The following is a 24,250-nucleotide window of genomic DNA, read 5'->3' on the forward strand; positions in this document are numbered from 1 at the left end:
GTGTTGTACACCTGAAACTAATGTAATGTAATACTGTGTGTCAACTACCCTTCAGTAAAAAAATTAATTAATTAAAAAAAATATATATGAGATCAAGGCTAATTTGCTTGTGCTTAGGGGAAATTTATATTGAGGTATTTTTTAAGCTTCATTGGAGGCTTATCTTCCATAGGTAGACATAGGTGGTCCACATCTTCTCACTGTACTCTTTTTCCTAGGAAATAACTATTTTCTCCTGAGGTATATATTTCTCCCTCTGGTCTAGAATTCTTTTCTGAGCTCCATACCTTTTTTATGTAACTGCCTCTTTGAAAGCACCTTTAGGATATCTCAAAAGGACCTTAAACTCATCATGTCTAAAACTAAAATCATGCTGTCCCACCTGTACCTGAATCTTGGTTGTTCCCTGTTTATGTAGATGCCAGTACCAACCAGTCAACTGAGTAAACCTGGGACACCATCTTTGGCATTCCCTCTCCTTCAGACCTTACATCCCACTGTCACCAAATTGTCAGTTTCACCTCACAAATCTTAAATGTCTCCCTTTCTCTTCATCTCCACAGCAACCAACCACCTAGCCCTGGCTTCTGTCATCTCCCACTTACACTGTCCAGTAGCCTCTTCCCTGGTCTGCCTTCCCTGCACTCGCCCTATCCATTTTCTTTGTTTGTTTTGACATACTGTAGTCAGAGTGATCTTTTCAAATCTAATCATGATAATCTGTCCTTCCTAACCCCAAGTCCAACTTTTCACTGACTTCCTCTCACTCCTAAACTGATGATAGAAGTGTTACTAAAAAGTCCTGTGTGACCTAGCCCCTGCCTGTTTCTTCAGCTTCATCTCACACAGTGCTTCCCCTCTGATCTCCATGCACCAGCTACACAGACTATTTCAGTTTCACAAGGATGCCACCTTCCCTCTGTCACAAGGCTTTGAACATGCTGTGTGCCATCTTTCCAGAACATCTTTCCCTCTCCTTTTTACCTAGTTAACTCCCACTCATCCTTCAGATGTCCACTCCCAGCCATTTCCTTAGAGTCACTTTCTCTGACCTGCCTTACTAGGATTCTCTACCTCTTCTTCATGGCACTTCTGATGGTGATTTTTTTTTTACTATGTTGATTTTACTTAATATCTTTCTCCTTACTAGACTAGTTCCAAGAAGGAATTGTGCCTCATTTTTTCTTCCATTGTTTCTCTACTGTCTCACATAATGCATGGACACAAAAGGTGTTCAAGTAAATATTTGCTCAATGAATGATGTGAAAGAATCCAGAATATGTGCTACAATATGTTTGGAGTTGATGAGAATAAAATCTAGCTATTTAATGTCTGTGTATGTAGTACTTCTTTTTTCCCATTATTAAAAGGTGACATAATGGAGACTTATGAAAAAGAATCATACCATTCTAAGAAAAGTAATTTTAACTTTTTAAGTAAATTATAACCTATCAAAGTACTGAGGTCTATTTAGCAACGTTTCCTGGATTGCACTTAAATGCAGCTTTTTTCAGTTGTTGGATTTTTCTCTCTCTTTGTAGTCTGACCCCTATTCCCTATCTTATTTCCTGTCTCTGCAAACCACAGCATGATACACTGTGACTTCACAGCACTCCTCATGTCTCTTCATATACTTCTGTGCCTTTGCATGAGTGGTTACACAGCTGGAAATATACTCCCTCTATCTTTATTGCATGTCTGAGTCATAATTACCTGTTAAACCACCAAATGCCTTGACTTAATATGGTTGAAAAAGTCTTGTATAGAAAGTTACCACAGCTACTTGTATTGGAGCTACAAAGTTATACAGAATGGGCCTGCAGTGAATAAGTGGCTCTGTAATACTACTCCTGACCCCATACTTTACTGTGCTGTAGTGGAAAGAATACAGGCTTTGGATCACAGAAATCGATTTAAAATTCCTCGCTGTCTGTGTGAGCCTGGGCAACTTAGATAACCTCCCTGTGTCTTGGTTTCTTCACCTAATTGATGATTGACAGGTTTGGGGCAGGACTAAATGAAATCAATGTGTGTAAAAACCCAGCAAAATAATTGGATGTATTGGTTTATTGTTTTTAAAGAGTTACATTTTTATGGCTCTAGACTTTATAGTAAAATGCTTCACTTGGCTATTTTTAAAGTGTTCATAGTAGGAAGGTAATCTTTTTTTAGATATGCCAGATTTGAGCTCCCTTCATACAGAATTTATACCTAATTCACTAAAACTTTATTTATCAACATAATCCCTTCAGAAGTTCCTTCTACTTTCAGGCTGTTTATCAAATGATTTTTAGGACTTGTTGGTATTTTGACATAATTATAATAAGCTGTATAATCAATTTACAACTTGACATCAATGAGGCCAATTGCAAAATAGCATATTTTTCTTTAAAAGAGTAAAAAGAGCTAAATCAAACCTATGCTAACAAAGATTTAGTCAATTTGAAAAGTGATGTGTCTATTGTCTATTGACAGAAATTTTGACCATATTTTTATATAGTGACATGGTTGTAAGGCTTGGTAGATTATAAAAGTTTTATTCTGTTTAAAAATATTAAAGGATATATCATATCTAAGTATTTGTTTGTGATTACTAATTTGATACAAATATTTTTCCTTCCTTAAATGACCTATAGCTCTTTAACTTATCTTCACTTTCTTTTGTTACTATGAATCTCTCAAAGCATCGCCATATTTTCTGTTTTTTGAGAACTCTCCATTCCATTTTTCTTAAAGACTGGGACAGGGAGAAATTACTTGAAGCTTGGATGTCCAACCCAGAGAACTGCTGCCAACGATCAGGGGTTCAGATGCCAACTCCACCACCAAGTGGGTATAATGCCTGGGACACACTTCCTTCGCCAAGAACTCCCAGGACTACTCGCTCTTCTGTCACCTCTCCAGATGAAATAAGTTTATCTCCTGGGGATTTGGACACCAGTTTGGTATGGTTTGGTATTCAGTGTACTTCCTGTAGTTTTGTGTTTCATTTTTTAACTTTTAAATTATTTAATATTGTTTCATGGAACCTCTAGTTGTTTTCTTGTAATTGAATCCAGTGCCGTTCTTTAAGGGTTCAGTTGTTTCACACTTTGGTAAATATTTATTACCACAGAATATTTTTGTGATCTCTGTCTGAATTAAGATTAAAACATAAAAGGTTTTCTCATTTCAAAACAGAAGAGTTTAGGAAAACCATCTACTGTATTGTCACTTAACAACTCCAGTTGTTTAAAGTTTTAAACATGCCATACTGCAATATTAAAAGTTGAGTTTGTGCTAGGCACTTTAAACCCAAAATGCAAAAACATTTTTTATGTTTTATTGAAGACATTTATAATATATTGATAAGTATGTATTTGGTTCAGTACAGGTTCTGGACTTTGTCATCTAGATATATTTCCTTAATAAATGTTTACTTTTTACCAAGAAACAGTACTACCATTATCTGCATTTTTAATTGGCATACCATTGGTATACTGTTACAGGATAGATATTTTGACATTTCTTGAATGATTGAGCCACTCAAAATAGTGGTATATGTGAAAGCACTCCAGATTTTCTCTAGACCTTCTTGAAAAACAGAATCATACTTCAATTCACATCTTCAATTCACATCTATAACGTTGTAAAGTTTGTTTTTAAGTAAGTCATTGTTTAGAAGATACATAGTTTTATAGCAGGATTCCTGGGTAGAAATCCTTAAATTCCTACTCTGATATCCTGAGGAACTGTATTGAGAAAACAAAGTTACTCTGTTTTTGTAGATTTTCTGGGGTGAGTATAGAGCGAAGGATCTGATACTGAGGTGGTTATTTTGCAACAGGCAATTTGATCTTGACCTGAATAGAATGTAGTGATCTGTTTCTTGTACTTACTGTCCTAATGCGCAGTTGCTGATAAGTTTAATACATAAATTTGGAATTTTGACTTCTGCGTGAAAACATTTAAGTCCTGTAATAGTTTATAATGAGGTAGGCATGGTACTTGTTATTCAAGCAAAGGTAGACATACTAACTATAACTTCACTTGTAACTTTGAAACACTTAACTTTTTATAACCACTTTATAGTATTTTTGCTTAATCAACAAATGAATGTATTGTTCTCTCTTGTAAGTATGAATTCATTTAAAAATCATTTTTCTTCATCTCCAGTGTGACATTTGTATGTGCAGTATTTCTGTATTTGAAGACCCAGTGGATATGCCCTGTGGACATGACTTTTGTAGAGGATGTTGGGAGTCGTGAGTACATGTGCAGCTAACTATTTCTTACTGCATGATAGTACTCTAATTGGGTAATAAAATTGCTTGCTTTCAATATTTAAGATATGGGTTATTTATCTTGGTTTCAGAGTTACACTGAAATGTATTACACTTTACTACTCAAGGATTTGGTTTTTCTTACTTTGACATCTGTTTAGTAAAATTATTTAGTTTAGCAATTAATGTTATTTATCTTAACATAAGGCACATTTTGGAACAAAGCAGGTATACATAAGTAAGCTGTATTAGTATTTTAGTTTATATTGCACTTAATGTAAATTTCAAGCCTACACCTAAATATCAAGGTATCGGTTTCTTATAGCCCAAGAATTTTTAAGCATTTTTTAATGCTTTCTCTGAACTTTTTTGTGATGAGCATATAGCTCTACAGATCTGTAAGGATATGGATGTTTAAATTCCTTTTTAATCAATTTGTGTCAAAAGTTAGATGTCTGCTAGGCATGGTTGGGTATATATTACAAATGAAAGTTTTATTTTGCTTCTCATGTTTATCTCTGTTCTCCTTCCCATTACCATGCCAAGATTTATACTTTCTCACCATCTATTAACTTTGCTTTAATGTTGTACTTTTTGAGAGAGATTTATAAACAGAATGAAGATCAGTATCATGGGTGATACGATACTGTGTTATATCTCTGGAGACACATAAATCTTCTGATTGTGACCTAAGTGAAGTATGTCATTAGTATTTAGGGAAATCTTAAAAATCAAGTTTTTAAATTGTTCTTTTTCATGAAGTAGTGGGTACAAAGTGTAGGAAAGTGAGGAACACTGAGGTGAGGGGCAAGACCCTGGGAAAATTTTCTGTTTATTTTAAACAACTTTATTGGGGTATAATTGACATACAATAAACCACATACTGAAAGTAAATAATTTTATAAGCTTTGACATATATATGTATATATACCCATGAAACTATTAACCACATTCCAGATAATGAATATATCCATCATCTCCAAAAGTTCCCTCACTTCTCCTTGAAGTCCCTCCTGCCCTTCTCTTTCTCCCCCCCTCTCATCCTCACACCGCCATTCCCTCTCTCCAGTGTGTAGGCAACCACTGATCTTTCTGTCAGTCTGGTTTCATTCTGAGTACATTTTCTTGATCTGTTTTCTAAATTGGGGAATGAAACAAGATTTCATTCGGAAGGGGAAAAAGTTACTGTTTTGAAGAAAGACAGAATAAAAAAGAATATCTGGTCATTCTTTTTAAAACATAGACTAGACCCTACTCTGAGTCTAATTAGATAGGTTCAAATCAGTACAGCTGATACAGGTAAACTAATTGGCAAGGGTCAGAGCTCAAAACTCAAAGCAAATTCTGACCTAATTCTGGATGCAGAAAATCTTCCACAGGTATAGTACTTTATTTAGCTTAAAATTGTTAACAATATTGTGATTAGGGAGTTTAATCTGGGTTCAACCAATTTTGTTACTGTTAACCCTGTTTTCTTTGTGAAAAATGAGCTCCCCGGGGATTTACTTGAATTTTTTTGAACTCTTTTGACTTTCTTCACCAAACTTCATATCACAGGAACCATCTCCCATACTCATCACAGACTAGTGTGAGAAGTTTATGGTACAATTTAAATTTGAAAGATGTGATTATTATTTTCCATGGCACCTTACCACCCTACCTAGGGATCTAACCCCAACTCCTGCCAGGTCGTTCTTGTCACATAAAGCCCCAGTTAAACAACTTCTAGGTTGTGTGATTTATAGGTCAATAATTTTTTAAAATTAACTGCAGTCTTTTCATAGACATATAGAAAATAAACTTCTGTGTAAGAAGCAAGGATGAATTTCTAAAGGCCCTGAGATAGTTTCAGAATCTCTCAGTTTATCTTAGTCTTCCCTACCCCCTTTTCTCATCAGTCCAGTCAGGTGCTTTGAAGCATCTATGCCAAGGGCTTAAATGAAGGGGAAATTATAATTTTCTATTGAGCCTAGAATTTCCTTCCTGCTACTTATTAGTTGTTGATTTAAGTAAATAATAACCTCCCTTTGCCTTAATTTCTTAATTTATAAAATAGTGATAATAGTACTACATAAGATTATTGTCAGTTCATTGTTAAGAGGCATCATATATGTTAAGTGCTTAGAATAGGCCTGGCACACAATAACCACTCACTAACTGTTAGTTATTATCATCTTCCTAAGCATAATAGTAAGCAGAGAGAACCTATCTGTGATATAATTTGTGAAGTAGACCTACAAGATAAAAATATAGGTAAAGTTTGCCCCACATTTCTCTTTTACTAATATTCATTAACTCCACATTCTGCATATAACATTAGTGGGAAATTGTATCTTGATGAGGATTAATAGCATGTCATACAGAGAAATGATCCTTTCTCCAATGAGGTCTTCTCAGTTATGTCATTTAATTCCCCAGAGATAATTAAACCTGCTCTGATGTAGTTATAATCCGTGAAATTCAAACATCATCATATAGTAACTATGTCTAAGCAAACTGTGTGCTTTGACGGGGGACTGTAAGTATTAAGATAAATTATATCCAAATTCCCAGGGAACCTGTTCATAGCTAAAGGAAAGACATTGCATTATGTAGAAAAGAGAACACTACAGTTTGCAGTATTCTAACTTTTAGTCTCAAGACCCTCTTAAATGTTGTTGAGGACCCCAAAGAGTTTCTATTTATATGAGTTAAATCCATGTGTACACTATATTCTAAATCAACATTGAAAAGTTTTAATATTTGTTTATTCATTTTAAAATAACAATAATAAACCCACTATATGTTATCATAAGTAATATTTACTCAGAGCAGTAACTATAAAAGTTGTATTGTTTTGTATTTTTGCAAATCTCTTTAATGTCTAGCTTAATAGAAGACAGTTGTGGTCTCTTCTGCTTCTGCATTCAGTCCGTTATAATACATTGTTTTGGTTGTGACCTCACACAGATGTGTAGATGGAAAAGAAAGAAATATATTAACAGCCTATTCAGATAACTATGGATACTCTTTGATATGCATCAAAACTCAACAAGTGGTAGTTTCTTAATGGTAGTTGCAGTGTAAAGTATGAAACCATTTCAGTAGTATTTTTGTACTTTAATATCCTTTTTGTATCTTAAAATTAATTTATCTATCTTGCACTTTTAAATAGTTCTTTTAACCATGCATGATTTTGTCACACATTTTGGAAAATATTTGTTCACTTGGCTTATGCAGATCTTCCAATATTAACATATTTCACTATATATAAGTACAGTACAAAAATCACATTAGTTAATATCACCACCAGTCTCATATGAAAAATCTCTAAATAGTGGGAAACTCTCAAGCTCACAATAGCAGATAAGAATTTTTCAAAATTCTAATTTTTACTTGAAGGCCTGAATTTTACCATTGGCAACAAATACCATCAGTTTTTTCCTAGACATGACAGGCTCACTTAATTCATTTTCAAAAAAGTCTACCTATGCCTAAATCTGACTAATTGTTCATAGTTGCTCTTTCAAGTAAAAATTGAGTTCCATGATAAAAGCAGGAAGGTCTCCCTGTAACTTGAACAATTTTCTAAGTGCTTTTCCATGAGACAGTCATGCTTTGGTATGCAGCAGCAGTTCATGATGCTGGCTTCCTTACTTTGCACAGAATACCCAAAGATGTGTACTTATGGGTCAAGATTTAATGAAACAAATAACCAAGAAAATTAATAATAATCATTTTTATTTCTCCATCAAGGACATTCTTAGATTAAACTGGATCTTTTTTCTTTTTTTTTTTTTTTAGCTGCAAGTATGGAGCAGTGAAAAAGACAAAGTATAGTATAGTTAGTTTAGTGCCACTGCCATGATTCATGCTCAGGCACCAAGAGTTTAGCCAAGAAGCAAAGTCTCAGTAGCATTATAATATAAATAATTTTGACTTCATAAACTCCCTGAAAAGTCTCAAGAACACTCATAGGTCCACAGTTCACACTTCAAGAACTGCCACTATGGTAGCATTTCCCCTGAACATTTCATCAGTTCTTACTTTTGCCAAATTGGTTTTCCTGACACACAGTAATTGGACTTGAAGATGAGTAATTTTTCACTGGTAACTAAGGTGCAAAATGCCCTTCTGTTGGGATATATCAGAGTTATGTGGAGCATGTGTGGTCTTTCAATCATATTGAAATGAGGGGAAGATTTTTAACATTTTGAATTTAAAATGCCTATGGTACATTTACAAAAAACACTGTGTGTATAATCAAGATGTATAGCTAAGAGGAGAGAGCTCAGCTTTAAACTTCAGGGTCATTAACATACAGTGGTAGTTTAAGTTAGGAGTATTTGGATTCCCCGGGAAGATTGTATGGAATGGAAGGGAATCATTTTGGCAAGAAACTCTAGAGAACTGTAAATTATAAATAATCAGGAGAGTAAAAGGCACTAGTGAAAAAGGTGGACAAGGAGCTACCAGAGGTAAGAAGGTTTCCAGGAAAAAATTAATAAGCCTTGGAAACCAAAGAGAAGAGAATCTGAATTAAAGAATTGATCAGCAGTTGTCTCTTGCTCCAGAGAAGTGAAGGCAGATAAAAATTTAGAAGTCTTAAAAAATTTGGGCTAATGAGTAGTCTTCATGGCCTAGTTGAGGGCCAGCCATTCAGTCAATAGGTGATAGAAGCCCTAGTGTTGCAGGTTGAGAAGTGAAAGGGATGGACTGAACAAGGAATGACAAGTCATCACAAACAATTTTGTCAAGAAACTTTAATGTAAAAGGAAAGGACAGTGGGACTAAAAAGAGTCATTTGTTGAGAAAGGTTTTCTGGATGGGAAAAACTTGAGCTTTTATTGTACTGAGGGTAAGGAGCCATAAGAGAGAGAGAGAAAAGATTGACTAATGATTAGTGTACATCCCAGAGCTGGCCATAGGATTTGAGGATTTGCCTATGGCTTGTAAAGCAGGAAGCCCTCACTTACAGAAGTGAGTGGGAAGAAGGCAAAGACAGCTAAAGATAGGGCTAGGTTTGAGATATGGTAGGGAGGCTTTCTATGGAGTGCCAAGATGAGATAGTGGACAAAGGGGATGGAGCAAAGGGAGCAGATGTAATGAGGTCTCAGTGAGCTTTATCTTTTTTTTAAGTGCAATGGAATTAAAGAGACTGGGAGAAATACAAGAAAAAGATTCTGTAGGCAGTAGAATAATCAAACTGTTGGTCATGACTAGAGGATGCTGATTTAATTACCTGGTTTTTCCATTTATTTTCTCTAGGTTTCAGTGTTAAATCCATACTTTAAAAATTTATTTCTTCTCCATAGGCAATATTTATAACAATGAAACCCTTGCTAAAATTTGTAAATTCTTATTCTATGCCAGGTATGTGGATATTTCACATACATAATCTTTATAACAACTCCAAGAAGTACATATTATTATCTCCATTTTACAGATAGTGAAACTGAGGGGGAGAACAGTTAAGTAAATTATTTGAGTGTATAACTTGTTAGTGGCAAACCTTGGATTCTCCAACTCAAAATCATGCTTTTAGCCATTCAATTCACTTGGATCAGATTCCTGCCACTTTCTAGGATGCCTTTTCCCTACTCCCTCAACTACTGTGCCTAGAGTACTAAGACATGAAACTCATTTTAATATTCATATAGATGAAATATAAGCAGAAAACACTTTTCTTCAAAAAGGCATGCTGTGTTCCATTGCCACCCCAAAATCTCTTGAATTATCCATGGTTTAATGTACAATTGAGCCCTTCCATTTAAAGGTATAGAATATTGAGAATCAACTATGATCTTTCTAAACCACTCATTTCTGAATTTTTAATGTTAAATAAATGTGTTGTTTCATATTTTTAGAAAGGATAAAGCAAAACAGGAACATGAAAAATATACATATAAAACATAAGTATATATATTATATTAGTATATCTGTAAAAAGAATGGTGGAGCATATAGTGCTCAGTAATGTTTGTGAATTATATGACTCAGTGTATTGGAATTTATATTCCATACTTTGTTCATTGGGGTTATTTTAATTATACTCTAACAGAAAATTCAGCATAAAGAAAATATTCTTAGAATGTGCAAATAAATGACATCCTGTCTTTTTTCTATCAATTGATAATTTTAATAGGTTTTTGAATCTGAAAATTCAAGAAGGTGAAGCTCACAACATTTTCTGCCCTGCATATGATTGCTTCCAACTTGTGCCTGTGGATATCATAGAAAGTGTAGTTTCTAAGGAGATGGACAAACGATACCTACAGTTTGATATTAAGGTGTGCTGCCAATTATCTGTTTGATGTCCATAATTTTTATTTTATTAAACCTATACAACAGATTATTTTATTTTATTTTTGAAACATAAAATAATTGACTCTGGCTTTTATCAAAGAAAATCTGCACAAAGAAGTGGTGGCATTAAGGTTTTAAACTAAAATATAATTTTATAATCATGATAAAAGTTAAAGTGAAAAGTTAAAGTATTTTACAAGAAAGTAAACTCAGAATTATTTACCAGCTTGCCTGTTGTACTTTTATTACTGATTGATCAAGATTATGTTCCAGGTAGATAGTACCTACCAAATATAATATATACATACACAGACACACACCAAAGGACGCTATATTTTTATACTCCTATATATAAATATTTAGAAATAAAGATTATCAACTTAGAAATGTATAGGTTTTTTATTTCAAGTAATAGTTTCATGTAATGAAGTGTATTTCATCTTTTTTTTCTATCTTTTTATTTAAGAGTTATTCAGAAGTATATACTAGTTACTTTCTTTTTTGTGTGATTTAAAAGTTGCACTTTAACTGCCTTGTGCAGATTTTTTATAGTGTAAACCTTAATATATTGACTTTTAAAAAGAAGTCCTGCTGTTTAACTAGAAAGCGTAATATAAGGTATTACTGGGGTACAATTAAGAAAGTTACTGTTCTAATGCAACTAATGATCACATATGAGGCTTTTATTTTCCATCAGAAAAGTGACATATGTATAAGAAAACATTTTTAAATTATGTATGTTCTTGTGAATAATTTCATTTTTACTTTATCATAATCTACCTGGTTTTTAGATTAAACAAAACATAAATTTTAAAAATCCTGTCATTATTAAGATAATTGCCACTTTTTTCCTTTTTGTTTCATGCTGTCCAGTGCTATTAAGTATTTCTTGAGATGACTACTTTTTTTTTTTTCACTCTTTTTTTGATTTATAGTAAATTGGCATAGAAATACTCTCTATATTCACATTTAGAGTTAAAATATTTTCTGTTGTGTTTTGTTATTGCTGTTTAAACAGGCCTTTGTTGAAAATAATCCTGCCATTAAGTGGTGTCCTACTCCAGGCTGTGAAAGAGCAGTTCGATTAACAAAACAAGGGTCCAATACATCTGGATCTGACACACTCAGCTTCCCCTTGCTCAGAGCCCCTGCTGTGGACTGTGGGAAAGGACACCTCTTCTGCTGGTCAGTACAAGACAAGTTAAAATCAACCTCATTACCATTCTATCAATTTTTAAAAGAGATTTTTTGTACCTTGAATCAGGCCTTTAAATTGTAGTATGTTTGATATCATTAATTTCAAAAATGTGTAATGAATAGTAATAGTTATTATTCTCTTGATGTATGCCAGGCACTATGCCAAATATTTTCATATACTGAATTCTCCCAACAGTACTGTGAGTTGAGTGCTGTTATTATACCCACTTTACAGATAAAGAGACTTAGGCACAAAGAAGTTTGCCAGAGTCATTCATCTAGGAAATGGCAGAAATGGGATTAGACCCCACCTGTTTGAGTCCAAAGAGTGTGTACTTAATTGATTCCAAATTGCTGAGCAAAATTATAAAATGTTTGGTTTAACTTTCTTTCTTAAAATAGAAGTCTCTAGCAGTGATTCTTAACCAGGGATGCCCAGAATTACTAAGACAACTTTTCCAAATTTTCATCCTAAACTCCAACAGGTAAGATTTGAATTTAGTAGGTTTTGGAGTAGGGCTCCCAGCAAAAACTCTTCACTGAGTCTAATGTACACACATATTTAGGAACTACTTGTTGTGACTTGTGTTTTGTTTAATTTCTGTACCTGATAAATACTCAATAAGTATGAACTGATGATAAAATCAGTAATGGATCTGTATTACCATATATAGTCCTTTGACCATATGCTTCTTTGACATCAGCATTCTACTATATTCAGAGAAGACTCAATAAAAATCAGTTGTTTTGTTTTAGTTAATTAAATGAACAGAAAAGAAACAGTATTCTGTTTCTTGCTCATTTCCAGATTTATCACATATGCAAGGATACTGTTTGATGGATATAAAACATTGCTCTTTACTTATCTACTTATCAGAAACCAAAATCAAATTATAGCACTGCTAGATATAATAAAAAGGCATAGTAATGGAAATACCCCTACCCTGAAAGACCTATTTCTCACCCTCATCATTATTATCACTAGCTAAAAGATATTTCTTGAACTGCCAACCCATGAAGAGCACTGAACAGTAGGGCAGGTGTTGGTAAACTATTGTCTGAAGTAGTTTTTGAAAATAAGTTTTATTGGACTATTGCCATCTCATGCCAGTTTTTTTTACCTATTGTCTATGGCTGCTTTCACTTTTTTTTGAGACCATATGGCCTACAAAACCCAAACTGTTTACTATTTGGTCCTTCGCAGAAGAATATTGCTAGGCTCCTCTTCTAGGTGCTTTAGTATAGTGATTAATGAAAGGAAAACGATGTTCACACTTTCATGGCTAAATCAGACTCAGCAAGTAAAACAGCAACAAAATATTAAATAGTAGATTATGTCCACATGCCTTAGGGTAATTTTTCAAAACCATTAAAAGACAAATTCCTAATTTTTAGTTCTACATGTTTTTACTATTCACTGGTTGGTTCCTGATCCACCTCACTACCCCACCAGAAGAGAAAAAACAAGAAATGAGAAGGGAGTTAATGAACACATGAGCTTAATTATTAGTAAATAAATGGTCCTTGGATGACTGTGAACCTACTTTACTATAAAGTAAGAATAGTAAAGTAAGAAAATAAAGGAGCTTCTTCCTCTGAGTTAGTGTGGTGTTTCTTGAGAAACTTGGGCTCTAGCATCCTAAGGCACTCATTGTATGCATCCTATGCATCTAGAATGGTACTAATTCCATGTTATCCTTGGAAAAACTGTGGGAAGTTATCACAGAGTCATTTTCTGAGTTCTCTGGTTTGTGTAAGCATCCCTAGTTGAAGAGGGCTGATTTAGAGAATTGGTGAGAGGCACAAAATGAAAAATCAAGTTAACAAAATGTTTAGAAGATAACAGATAGCATTTGCTGAGTGAGATGAGAGAATAATAAGTTGTGAAGGGAAAGGAAAACCTGGCATTGCCTTCTTAAGCTCTATGGTTTCTATGGTCTCATTTCTACTAGTTTTTACTATAGATTAGCTTTTACTTTCCTTGTACTCCTTATCATCTCTCTTTGTATGCTGCAACTAATAAGTTTGGTTTGATTGAAAATAAAGAAACTAATGGAGAAACCTACCAATATAGGTTTGACTCTGAAAGTTATATATGTCTTTCTATAAACATATATGATGCTATAAACTGTACATTTTTAGGCCAGTGTTTGGAGAAATATCAGCTTACTCTTCTTACACCCCAAAATATAAAATAAAGCTGGTTATATTCAAGATCCATTGGCGACTATATGCCAAGATCACAGCCCCTGCTTTGAATTTTATCCCAGTTTAGGGATGAATGGCCACATGGCTTCAAGGGCACATTTGGTAATTACTTACTCTTTCTCCAATTCATAAAGGTAGTAGAGTACTTAGGAAATAGAATCTTCATTTAACGCACATAGCAATTCAGGGGAAGAGAAGATGACTTAAATGAAATAAAAATAGACTTTATTGAAGAGCATACTCAGATTTAAGTTCTTCAACTTGACCTTGTTATCTTTCAGTTTGGTATTTGTTAAGTTGTAGGATTGATGTATGTAGGTATATGATGATATATGTATATGCTAGGATATTTACACCTCTCTAGGTGTAATTTGCAATCTCTGTTTTTAAGTGCTTAGTTTTAAGAATTTTGAGTAATATTTTGAATTTTGAAGAATTTGAGAGCTTTGCCTATAATCGGAAATTCTAAAAAGAAATTCTTTGTAGAATTCTGCTGCCCTTACTAGTGTTTCAAGGAGAAGCACAATCTGTTTCATGCAAAAGGAAGCTTTGCAAGAGAGATTTTTGTAAAATAAAGACATGTGATTCTGGGTTTGCTTCTTTCCCCTAAAAGTTCAGAATTATTCTCTGAAGATGATTACAAAAACCACAAGAAATGGCAATAATTTCTTTTAAGAACTGCATGTGACAGAATCAGTTGAGAGCCCATCCCTAAGACATGACTGCCTAGATATACTTGAATAGGTTCATTATTAGGAGGGAAGGTAGGATAGCCCTTTCTGTTGTAGGATAGCCCACCACAGAATATCCCTTTCTGTTGTAACTTGTTTACCAACCAGTTCTGTGCTCTTAATAACTGAACCTAGAATGCTTTCTCCCCCTAACCTGTATAATTGCAGTTTGTCTGATGTAGGACAATATTGTCCCTAGACAGTGTTCAAAACCTGGATGGACTTTCACTTGAGCCAGTGACCTTCTCCCTTCTGTTTTCCTTTATATTAAATAGAATATGCTACTGTTTAACTTCTCTGCCCTCTGAACTGACACAAAGTCTTTTTTCTCTGGGTCAACTCTAAAGATTTATTTTCAAAAGTTTTTCTTGGCCACCATGATTCTAATCTCTTAAGAAGAACTCAAATTTAACCTGTATAGTGGTCATTTCTATACAGAGTCAACTTAGAATGTCCCCTGGTTCCTTCAATCACCAATATCTCCCTTGGAAACTAAAAATTTGATTGTAATTCATCACTTCTAAATCCATAGACAGTCAAACGTATTTTCGAATTATCCACAGAAATTGACTGGCAAGAATATTCTAAGTAATAATGTGCTAGGGTTTTTAATATATCACCCAGCTGTAGAACATCTATTTACTGAAACTATGCAAAGAAGCCTTAAAAGTAGTATCACCACCACTGCGAAACAAATTTGAACCCCAGATAGTAAGGTTTGAATCTTAGTGATGTACCTACTGAGAAATCATAGTATCAGCTTTCCAGTCCTCTTAGTTTCCAGTGCATCAGACTACAGTGTCAGACTTACCAGGTATATGGGCAAGTTTTGAAAGTGAATTCCTTTGCATTAAAATTGTCAACTTATTCTGTTTTTCTCCAGTATACATGGGGAGGATTTTGATAACACCCACTCCCTTATTAGGATCATGAATTTTGATTGAGTTAAAGCAGTAGTTTCATGTTTCATCTCCTCCACAGACTTCACAGACAAAGGGACTCTTTAAGGAGTCCTCTGGGCAAAATAAACGAGGTTGTCCCTGTTTGTGGGCCTGATAGTTGAGTCTCATCTCTTGCAAAATCAGTCTCATTCCCTTAGCTTAATAGCTCTGGTTCTAGGAGGGGGTGGGGGGGAGGGATGTTTTCCGGGTTGGCAATATTTCGCTATTTAAGTATCAGAGTCTTGCCAACTAGCAGAACATTCCCCAGCTCTTCCTAGGCCCAGAAGTGAAAATATGATGCTTTTTATTTGATGGAGATCAATCATAAGACCCTGTTTAAATAGGATGTCTACTGTATACAATGTAGCATGTCCATCTGAATAAATAATGCCTGAGAGTTCAGTTTATCAGATTTCAATAAGAGCACATAACTGACGTTAATCTGGAGACAGGACCTGATTTGAGAATGCTCTGCCAAAAACTAGCTGTGTGACTTGGTGATAAACAAGCATCCTCTCTTATAATACAATAATAGAATAGAAGCCTTCATATCTGATGCAGTCAACATTAAACTGTACTAATTCTAAAGCCAAACTATTTGTCTCTAAATCTTACTAGCTCATCCACTTGCTACATGTGTGGCTTGCGGTAGATTACTGATCCTCTCTGTGCATGTAAAATGGGGATAAATAATACCAATTACATGTGAGTGAGTCAGTGCATACAAGGTATTTAGAACCTGGTATGCTAAAAAAATTTAGTTTTTAAAAATAACTTTTTTAGTTGACTTATTAGCTATAGGAGAAAGTTGTCTAAAGAGGAGAATCATAAAATGAGGATTTCTACTTCTTCACACAGGATCAGTCATTAATAAAGTTCAAATATGGCTGTAAGCTGAAATTGCCAACATCTTGATAGAATTTCTTCTGTCAAGTAATGAAACTTAGGTAGAAGATTTTTCCTTTTCCAGAACCCTTTGGAGCCACTCTGTATTCCTGCCAACAGTTAGGCATACTGACACATTTTTAAGGAAAGAGCTACTGCTTGATCTCTTGATAACGGTTAACTGTCATATTTGGATAGGGTTAAGGGTTTTAGACTAGACAACCACTTTTTTTCTTTATAATCAAGCACTTCCTTCCCTAAATGAACCCACACTCTATTGGTGTCTCTAAGTTTCGGTCGACTGTGTACCAAAATTCTCCTTCCCGTTCACTTGTTTTTAGTGACATTTTGAAATTTAGTCTCTACAACAGGTACCAGGTCTCTCAGAATATGTGTCACCAGTCATTAGTGTCTTGGTTAAAGAATTTTGCTTTCTTTAACCTAAAGAAAGTGTCTTTCTTCAAGAATTTAGCATTCCAGTGTCTGCAGAACATTCCTGTATCTTCATTACTTCTCTCAGAATAACCTGTCTCTCTCTACACATAGCATAACCCAGATTATCACTCATCTATTATGTCTGGTAGCTTTGTTATTCCCGTACTTGGAAGAAGTTTGGGCTTATTTTCTTAGATGCCTTAGTTTTGAAAGTATTATTATTAAATGACAACCTCTAGCTCTCTAATTTCCATCCTTGCCTCTAGCTTCTCCTTTATTATATTCTTTACCCTTTCATACCCACTCTTACCATTGCATTGGAAAGTAGTAGAAACTGTAACAACCAGTTATCACACCCAGAAATTATCCTACTCATCGGGCTCATACCTGAGGAAGAGCAGCTCATGTTCTCTGGTGAGATGCTGGAAAAGAAAACCTTCTATTGCTGTCTAATGCAACACAACTTCAGAGAGCCAAGCACACCTAAAGCAATTATGCCCTTTTGAAAAAGTGGCATTTATTTTTTCAGACTACTTGAAAACATGGGGCTTTTCTTCCCCCATGATTATTTTCGTGGTTCTGTCGGAAAATGTGCTGGCAGGAGAGCCAGACATACTGCCATTGATTATACTTGGTAAAAGAATAGTGAGTATGCTGTTTAATCTACTGGGGGAAAAGTCTTAAACTTAATGGATATAATATATCATTGATGTCCTTTGTTTTGTTTTAGGTACTGCAATAAAATAAGATTATTTTACACCTTAAAATTTTTTAATTAAGTTATGAGACATACAGATTCTGTATTCCTGCCTTTATTCCCAAGCACCATATGGAGACCGTGTTCCTAAAATCTGTGGTATATTGCTCACTCTAGTGTATGTGCCAAAGTAAAATTAACAGCTACCACAGATATACCTTACATTTCTGGAAAGCAGAGTTGACTTTAATATGTAGTAAAGTGAATCTAGTATATACATAGTTCCACTTTTAATCAGCCCAATTTTAATGACTATTAGGTTCTATTTTCCATTATTTTATAGTAGCTCTCCTAATGGGTGTGAAGTAGAATTGATTTATTCTTACTGTAGTGAAATGTTACTTCTTTTTTTTTTCCTTAGGTACTTTGTAAGACTACCTGAGTCAGTAGGCGTGTCTTAATCAAACTTTGCAAATAAGATCTTTGTTTAAAATAATACTGATGATGACAGTGAAATGGCAGCACCTATGGATTGGGTGTTTCTAACCCCAGAATATTTTGTTATTAATTGTAAATATTACCTTTGTACAACAGAATATAGCATCATACTGAATAAAAATAGTATATAAAGGTTTTAGGTCCTCTTTAATGTTTTATTTTTATATAGTTATAGAAAGAATATAAAATTAAGTTACAAATGATGAATTGATATGCTTTAAATTATTTAAATAAAAACTTGCCAAATTCCAATGAAACAGAAAATTGGGATTCATCAAATACAAAAGTAAATTAGATTGCCCTAACTGTTACTTGGGGATTCAGAGGTAAAAGTAACAACAAGAATGTGATATAAAACGGTACTTCTCAAACTTTAAATGGAGAAAGGTCATGTGGTAATTTAGATAAAATACAGATTTTAATCAGTAGATCTTGTGGGGCCTGTTCTTCATGTTTATCAAGCTTCTAAGTAATGGCAGTGCAGCTAACCAGGGGAACACACTTTGAGTTGGAAGAATTTAAAGTATTAATAAGAACAGAACCTAATTGATAAAAATACTTTATAGTTCTTAAAAGCATGCAAAACTGAAGTATAAATATTAGGTTATTTATTAGAACTTAAAAAATGTGTGAAAGTGTACTGATTTGTTGGCAGGGGGAACCGATCTGGTGTTATCAAGCTTTGGAGTCGCATTTTTCAATTCCTCTATTAAAATGCTTCATCTCTCAATAGTCACAGTGCCTCAGTTTTCTCAATTTTAAAATTGGAAGAGTACTTCCCTCCTATTCTTTTACCTTGGTGCTGATGAACAATATTTTAACATTGCCTTTTCTGTGTTTTTCTCTTTAGGGAGTGCCTTGGTGAAGCACATGAACCTTGTGATTGCCAAACATGGAAAAATTGGCTACAAAAAATAACTGAAATGAAACCAGAAGAACGTAAGAGGAATTTTAGATAGCTAAGCTACATATTTTCTAATAGCATTCAAAAGATAATGTCGTATTTCTTAGAGTCTCCATTTAAGAAGTTTTCAAGTTTGTTATGCTAGAGCTCCCCTATTTAACATCATCTCTGTCACCAACATCCTTTTGGACATCACAAGGTTTTGCAAGGGGGAATCATAGATAGGATCCATGTTTCTAAGTGACTTATTTTCCAAACTGAGATAAACAGAGTAAACAGTAGTCACATTGAAGCCCTCCTCCTACAGCCCTTCCATTTTATCCTGGCCTGGGCCAAGTAGCTTTACTGTACTTTATGGAAGGGTATATATGATCTACAGTGAAAGGAAGCTTCTTATTTCCCTGGAAGCTTCAGTGGATGATAAGAGAAGTTAATTTCTTTCTCTTATTTGATTCTGTAGATTTACTTCTATTAAATGCCACATCTTTATTGAGACTTTTATAAATATGTTGTCTCTGTTAATTCTCACAGAAATGCTGTGAGACTGATGTTAGTAATCCCATTTTACTTAGATTGGATTGAGTGACATGGGGCATGTGTCTGGTAAACAGAACAAGTTCGAATTACCCTGCCAAAAGGCAACTCCATCGAACAATTAAATGTATCTGCTTTGTAGTAATTTCTCATCTCCTGAAGTGTTTTGTGACAACTTTTTTTTTCAAATATAAATGAAAATTAATTTAGTTGGTTTTTTACTTTTTAGATAATGGTATTAGTTTGAGGTATTGCAAATCATGATTAAGAATTCATTTAGTGAATCTGTACTTATTCTTAGCAAAGCACATAATAAAGGTGATGCCAGCCTTCAAAGAGTGCAGAGGCTAGAAGAGAAGTAGACAGATATTTCAGTATCATGTGATAACTAATGTAGTTGGGTAAAGATGAGAATACAAAAACAAGGACAAAAATAAGAAACTTGGGTTGGGGAAGGGAGTGTCAAGGAATCTTCCTGGAAGGCAGTGAGATATGAGTTGGGTTTTAGCATCTCTGCAGACGCAGGGATGTGGTAGGTATTCTTGTCAGCAGCTGCAGTGACTCTGAGAGAGTGTGGCAGCCGTGAGACCTTACAAGCTTGCATTACACTGAGCAGCATACCATTGCCCAAGAGCTGATCCTCAGCATTCTAGACTGACAAGGTTCATTTTGTGTACTGACTTGGGGTTATTCAGCTCCATGGAAAAGAGGCTACTGTGTAAACCAGAATACCAGTTTATTCATTGATAATGAGGGAGACCCCTTTCACATTATGAGAACGCTTATCCAGGAGCAGAGAGAAGTGGATAATCCTAGGATGTTCTGTAGTTAGGTCTGACTAAATATTTCTGTCCTGTAACATTCATCATTTAGTCAGATATCTTTTCTGAATACCTGCTATGTGATAGGCATTTCACAAATCAAAAACACCCGTATAGTTTGTTCTTGTTCCCCAGATTTGCTGTGCCTGTCTCTTGAATGCCAGATAAAGCTTGCCATTGCTGTTGACCCCACCATTTTCCGTGTTCTCCTGATATGTATGGGTCTGTATATGTGTATGAGTTCCATAGATTAATAAATGCCACTACCCTACAACACCTTTAAACATGACAATTGAATTTTGCTTACTTTTCCTGTTTCAGAGCACCTAGAAACATCTACATTTCCTTTTTTTTTAATTGAAATATCATTGATATATAGTCTTACATTTGTTTTAAATGTACAACACAGTGGTTCAACAGTTACCCATATTATTAAATCCTCACCCCATCTAGTGTAGTCACTATCAATGTAGAAAGATGTTACAAAATCATTGACTATATTTTCCATTCTGTACTACCATCCCTGTGACCAACTTATATTGTGATTGCGAATTATTGTACCCCTTTATCCCCTTCACTGCTCCCACCCACCCTAACCCCTCCCTCTTGGTAACCACTAGTCACTTCTCAGGGTCTGTGAGTGTACTGCTGTTTTGTTCATTCTGTTTTGCTTTGTTTTTATATTCCAGATATATGTGAAATCAAACAGTATTTGTCCTTCTCTGCCTGGCTTTTTCCACTGGGCATAATACTCTCTAGGTCCATCCATGTTGTTGCAAATGGCATAATTTTTCTTTTTATGGCTGAATAATATTTCATTATGTATATGCAACCTCTTCTTTATCCATTGGTCTACTGATAGACATTTAGGTTGCTTCCACATCTTGGCTATTGCAAATAGTGCAGCCGTAAACATAGGTGTGCATATATCTTTTGAATCAGGGATGTTGTTTTGGGGGGGTAAATTCCTAGAGGTAGAATGACTGGATCAAATGGTATTTCTATTTTTAGTTTTTTGAGGAACTGCCATACAGCTTTCCACAGTGGCTGCACCAATTTACATTCCCACAACAGTGTAGGAGAGTTCCCATTTCTCCACGTCCTTGCCAACATTTTGCTGTTTCATGTCTTTTGGATAGTGACCATTCTAACTGGTGTGAGATGATATCTCATTGTGGTTTGATTTGCATCTCCCTGTTAATTAGCAATGTGGAGCATCTTTTCATGTGCCTGTTGGTCATTTGTATTTCTTTGGAGAAATGTCTGTTCAGGAGCTCTACCTTTTTTTTTTTTTGAGCTCTGCACATTTTTTTAATTGGGTTGTTTTCTTGGTGTTGAGGCATATGAGTTCTTTATATATTTTGGATGTTAGCCCCCTTATCAGATGAGTCATTTATGAATATATTCTCCTATACTGTAGGTTGCCTTTCTGTTTTGCTGATAATGTCCTTTGCTGTACAGAAGCTTTTTAGGGATGTAGTCCCACTTGTTCATTTTTTATTTTGTTTCTCTTCCCTGAAGAGATGTGTCCAGGAAAAAATTGCTCATATTTATGTTCAAGAGATTTTTGCCCATGTTTTCTTCTAAGAGATATTTTATGGTTTCATGACTTACATTCAGGTCTTTGATCCACTTCAAGTTTACTTTTATGTATGGAATTAGCCAATAATCAAATTTTATTCTCTTACATATAGCTGTCCAGTTTTCCCAGCACCCGTTGTTGAAGATTCTGTCTTTTCCCCATTGTATGTTCATGGCTCCTTTATCATATATTAATAGACCATATATGTATGGGTTTATATCTGTGCTCTCTATTCTGGTCCATTGATCTATGGGTCTGTTCTTGTGTCAGTACCAAACTGTTTTGAATACTGTAGCTTTGTAGTAGAGCTTTAAGTCAGGGAGTGTAATCTCTCACCTTTGTTGCTTTATCAGGATTGCTTTGGCTGTTTGGGGTCTTCTGTGTTTCTGTGTGAGTTTTAGGATTATTTGCTCTAGTTCATTGAAAAATGCTGTTGGTATTTTGACAGGAATTGCATTGAATCTATAAATTGCTTTGGACAGGAGAAACATCTACATTTCTGTTAGAGATGACTTGCTATCTCCCACCCACCTACATTTCTCTATACATTTCCATGGAGCTTAAAGTTAAGGTCCATGGGAGAAATTTACAAGAGATGAGGCTGGAAAGGTAGGTTCCAGATTGTGATGGTTCTTGCCAAATTGTGTGAATTTGTCCTAGTAACAGAATAAGCTGTAGATTGTATATTTTAAGTAGAGAAGTGGCATTATCAGAGATATTTTTACCAGGATAACTGATGACTAGGAAAGGGAGATTGAAAGAGAGAGACAAAAATTAGGAAGGTACATTTTTTGGTTGGGTCAGAGGGGGGATCATGATATCATTGGTCAACTTAGGAAATTCAGATAAAGGAGTGACCTTCAGGGGAATGAGTTTTGTTGTGGACATTTTGAACTTGAGGTACTTGCAGGACGTATGTGTGAAGATGTACAATGAGATTTTAGAAGTCTTATCTGCAGCCCAGAAGAGATGCTGAGCCAACTTAAGAGTAACTTGTTGCTTTTAAATAGTACCTTCATGACCAATTTTGTATTTGCTGAGTGGAATTTTGTTAGGATACAGAAATAAGATGCCCTCTATGCTCTTGAAATTTACATTTTAGAGATGGAAACAGCTATATACAAAACTAAGGAAAAAAATATCATAAATGCTGTGAGAGAACAGTGTGTCTGTGGTACATTTACATTTTAGAGATGGAAACAGCTATATACAAAACTAAGGAAAAAAATATCATAAATGCTGTGAGAGAACAGTGTGTCTGTGGTACATCGTGAAGGAGGGAGGAACGAAGAAGTAGGAGATAAGTTATCTCTAGGAGAGGGTGAAGAAAAGCTTTATAAAAGAATTGATATATAAGGTGTGTCTAGAAAGTTAATAGATGTTCTTCACACAAACAAGAACAGGAGGGGCATTCTAGGGTTAGGGTGAAGTACGGCTATGAAACAGCATGGCATATTCAAGGACTCCAGATAATTCAGTAAAGCCAGTGCAGAGGAAGGTGCAGTGAGAGGCGAGACTATCAAGCAGAAGTCCAAATAAGGCGGTGGGATGGGGGTTTATGCAGTGCCGGGAGGTCTGACTTTATCTTGAGACACTGAAAAGGAGTTTTGAGTCGGACAGTGATAACTGAAGATGCTTACTTAGAAAGATCACTCAGGCAGAAGTGTGGATGATGAATTAGGGACTATCAAGACACTAGGTAAGAACACTGTTTTGGAGACAACTTCAGATGACCATGTGAGAGGATGTGGGGGCTTGATTAAACAAGACAGAAGCAGTCCAGATGGGATAGTTCAGGTGTATACAGGAGAATTAAGAAGATGTAGTTACGTTATAAATCTAGTGTGCTTACTAGCTGTCTAGAAGACAAAAAATTAGTACAGTTTATTATTTAATTCTTGAGTGGAAAAGTGGTCAGAAGTGTCTGATTTGAGAGATAAAGCAAGTATTTTGAAATGGGTGATTATTTTTAGTTACCCCTTGTCATTCTAAAATTGGATCAGTCATTTCCCATACCCACAGATAAATTTTTAGTAGGGAAAGGGGAAGGAGAATGACCTGGCTAGTAAGTACAGATTATTGGTGGGACTGTGACAGAATATCTTTGTATGTGATAATGAGGAGAGAGGAGAAGTATGGGAACTAGAAAATGATGTGCGTGGTGAATACATGGTTTATTCTCATGGCCAGAGACAGGGAGACCTCAAATTTAAAACTGAAGCTCACCCTCAAATGGGCTTTTAATTCAGAAAGGTGAAGAGACTTTAGATT

General features: G+C 34.9%; 1 protein-coding gene across 6 annotated transcripts in view; it reads left to right on the top strand.

Moving 5' to 3' along the window:
- ANKIB1 (ankyrin repeat and IBR domain containing 1) overlaps window positions 1–24,250 on the top strand; it is a 163,939-nt gene that overhangs the window by 115,646 nt on the left and 24,043 nt on the right. For all 6 annotated transcript variants that reach the window (XM_057504515.1, XM_057504516.1, XM_036879245.2 and 3 more), the window contains 5 exons: window positions 2,737–2,945; window positions 4,156–4,244; window positions 10,386–10,530; window positions 11,565–11,731; window positions 18,989–19,077. In XM_057504515.1, coding sequence (XP_057360498.1) covers window positions 2,737–2,945; window positions 4,156–4,244; window positions 10,386–10,530; window positions 11,565–11,731; window positions 18,989–19,077 — 699 coding nt within the window. The remainder of the gene's footprint in view (window positions 1–2,736; window positions 2,946–4,155; window positions 4,245–10,385; window positions 10,531–11,564; window positions 11,732–18,988; window positions 19,078–24,250) is intronic.

The sequence above is a fragment of the Manis pentadactyla genome, chromosome 7 (genome assembly GCF_030020395.1).
Source record: "Manis pentadactyla isolate mManPen7 chromosome 7, mManPen7.hap1, whole genome shotgun sequence".
Lineage (NCBI taxonomy): Eukaryota > Metazoa > Chordata > Mammalia > Pholidota > Manidae > Manis > Manis pentadactyla.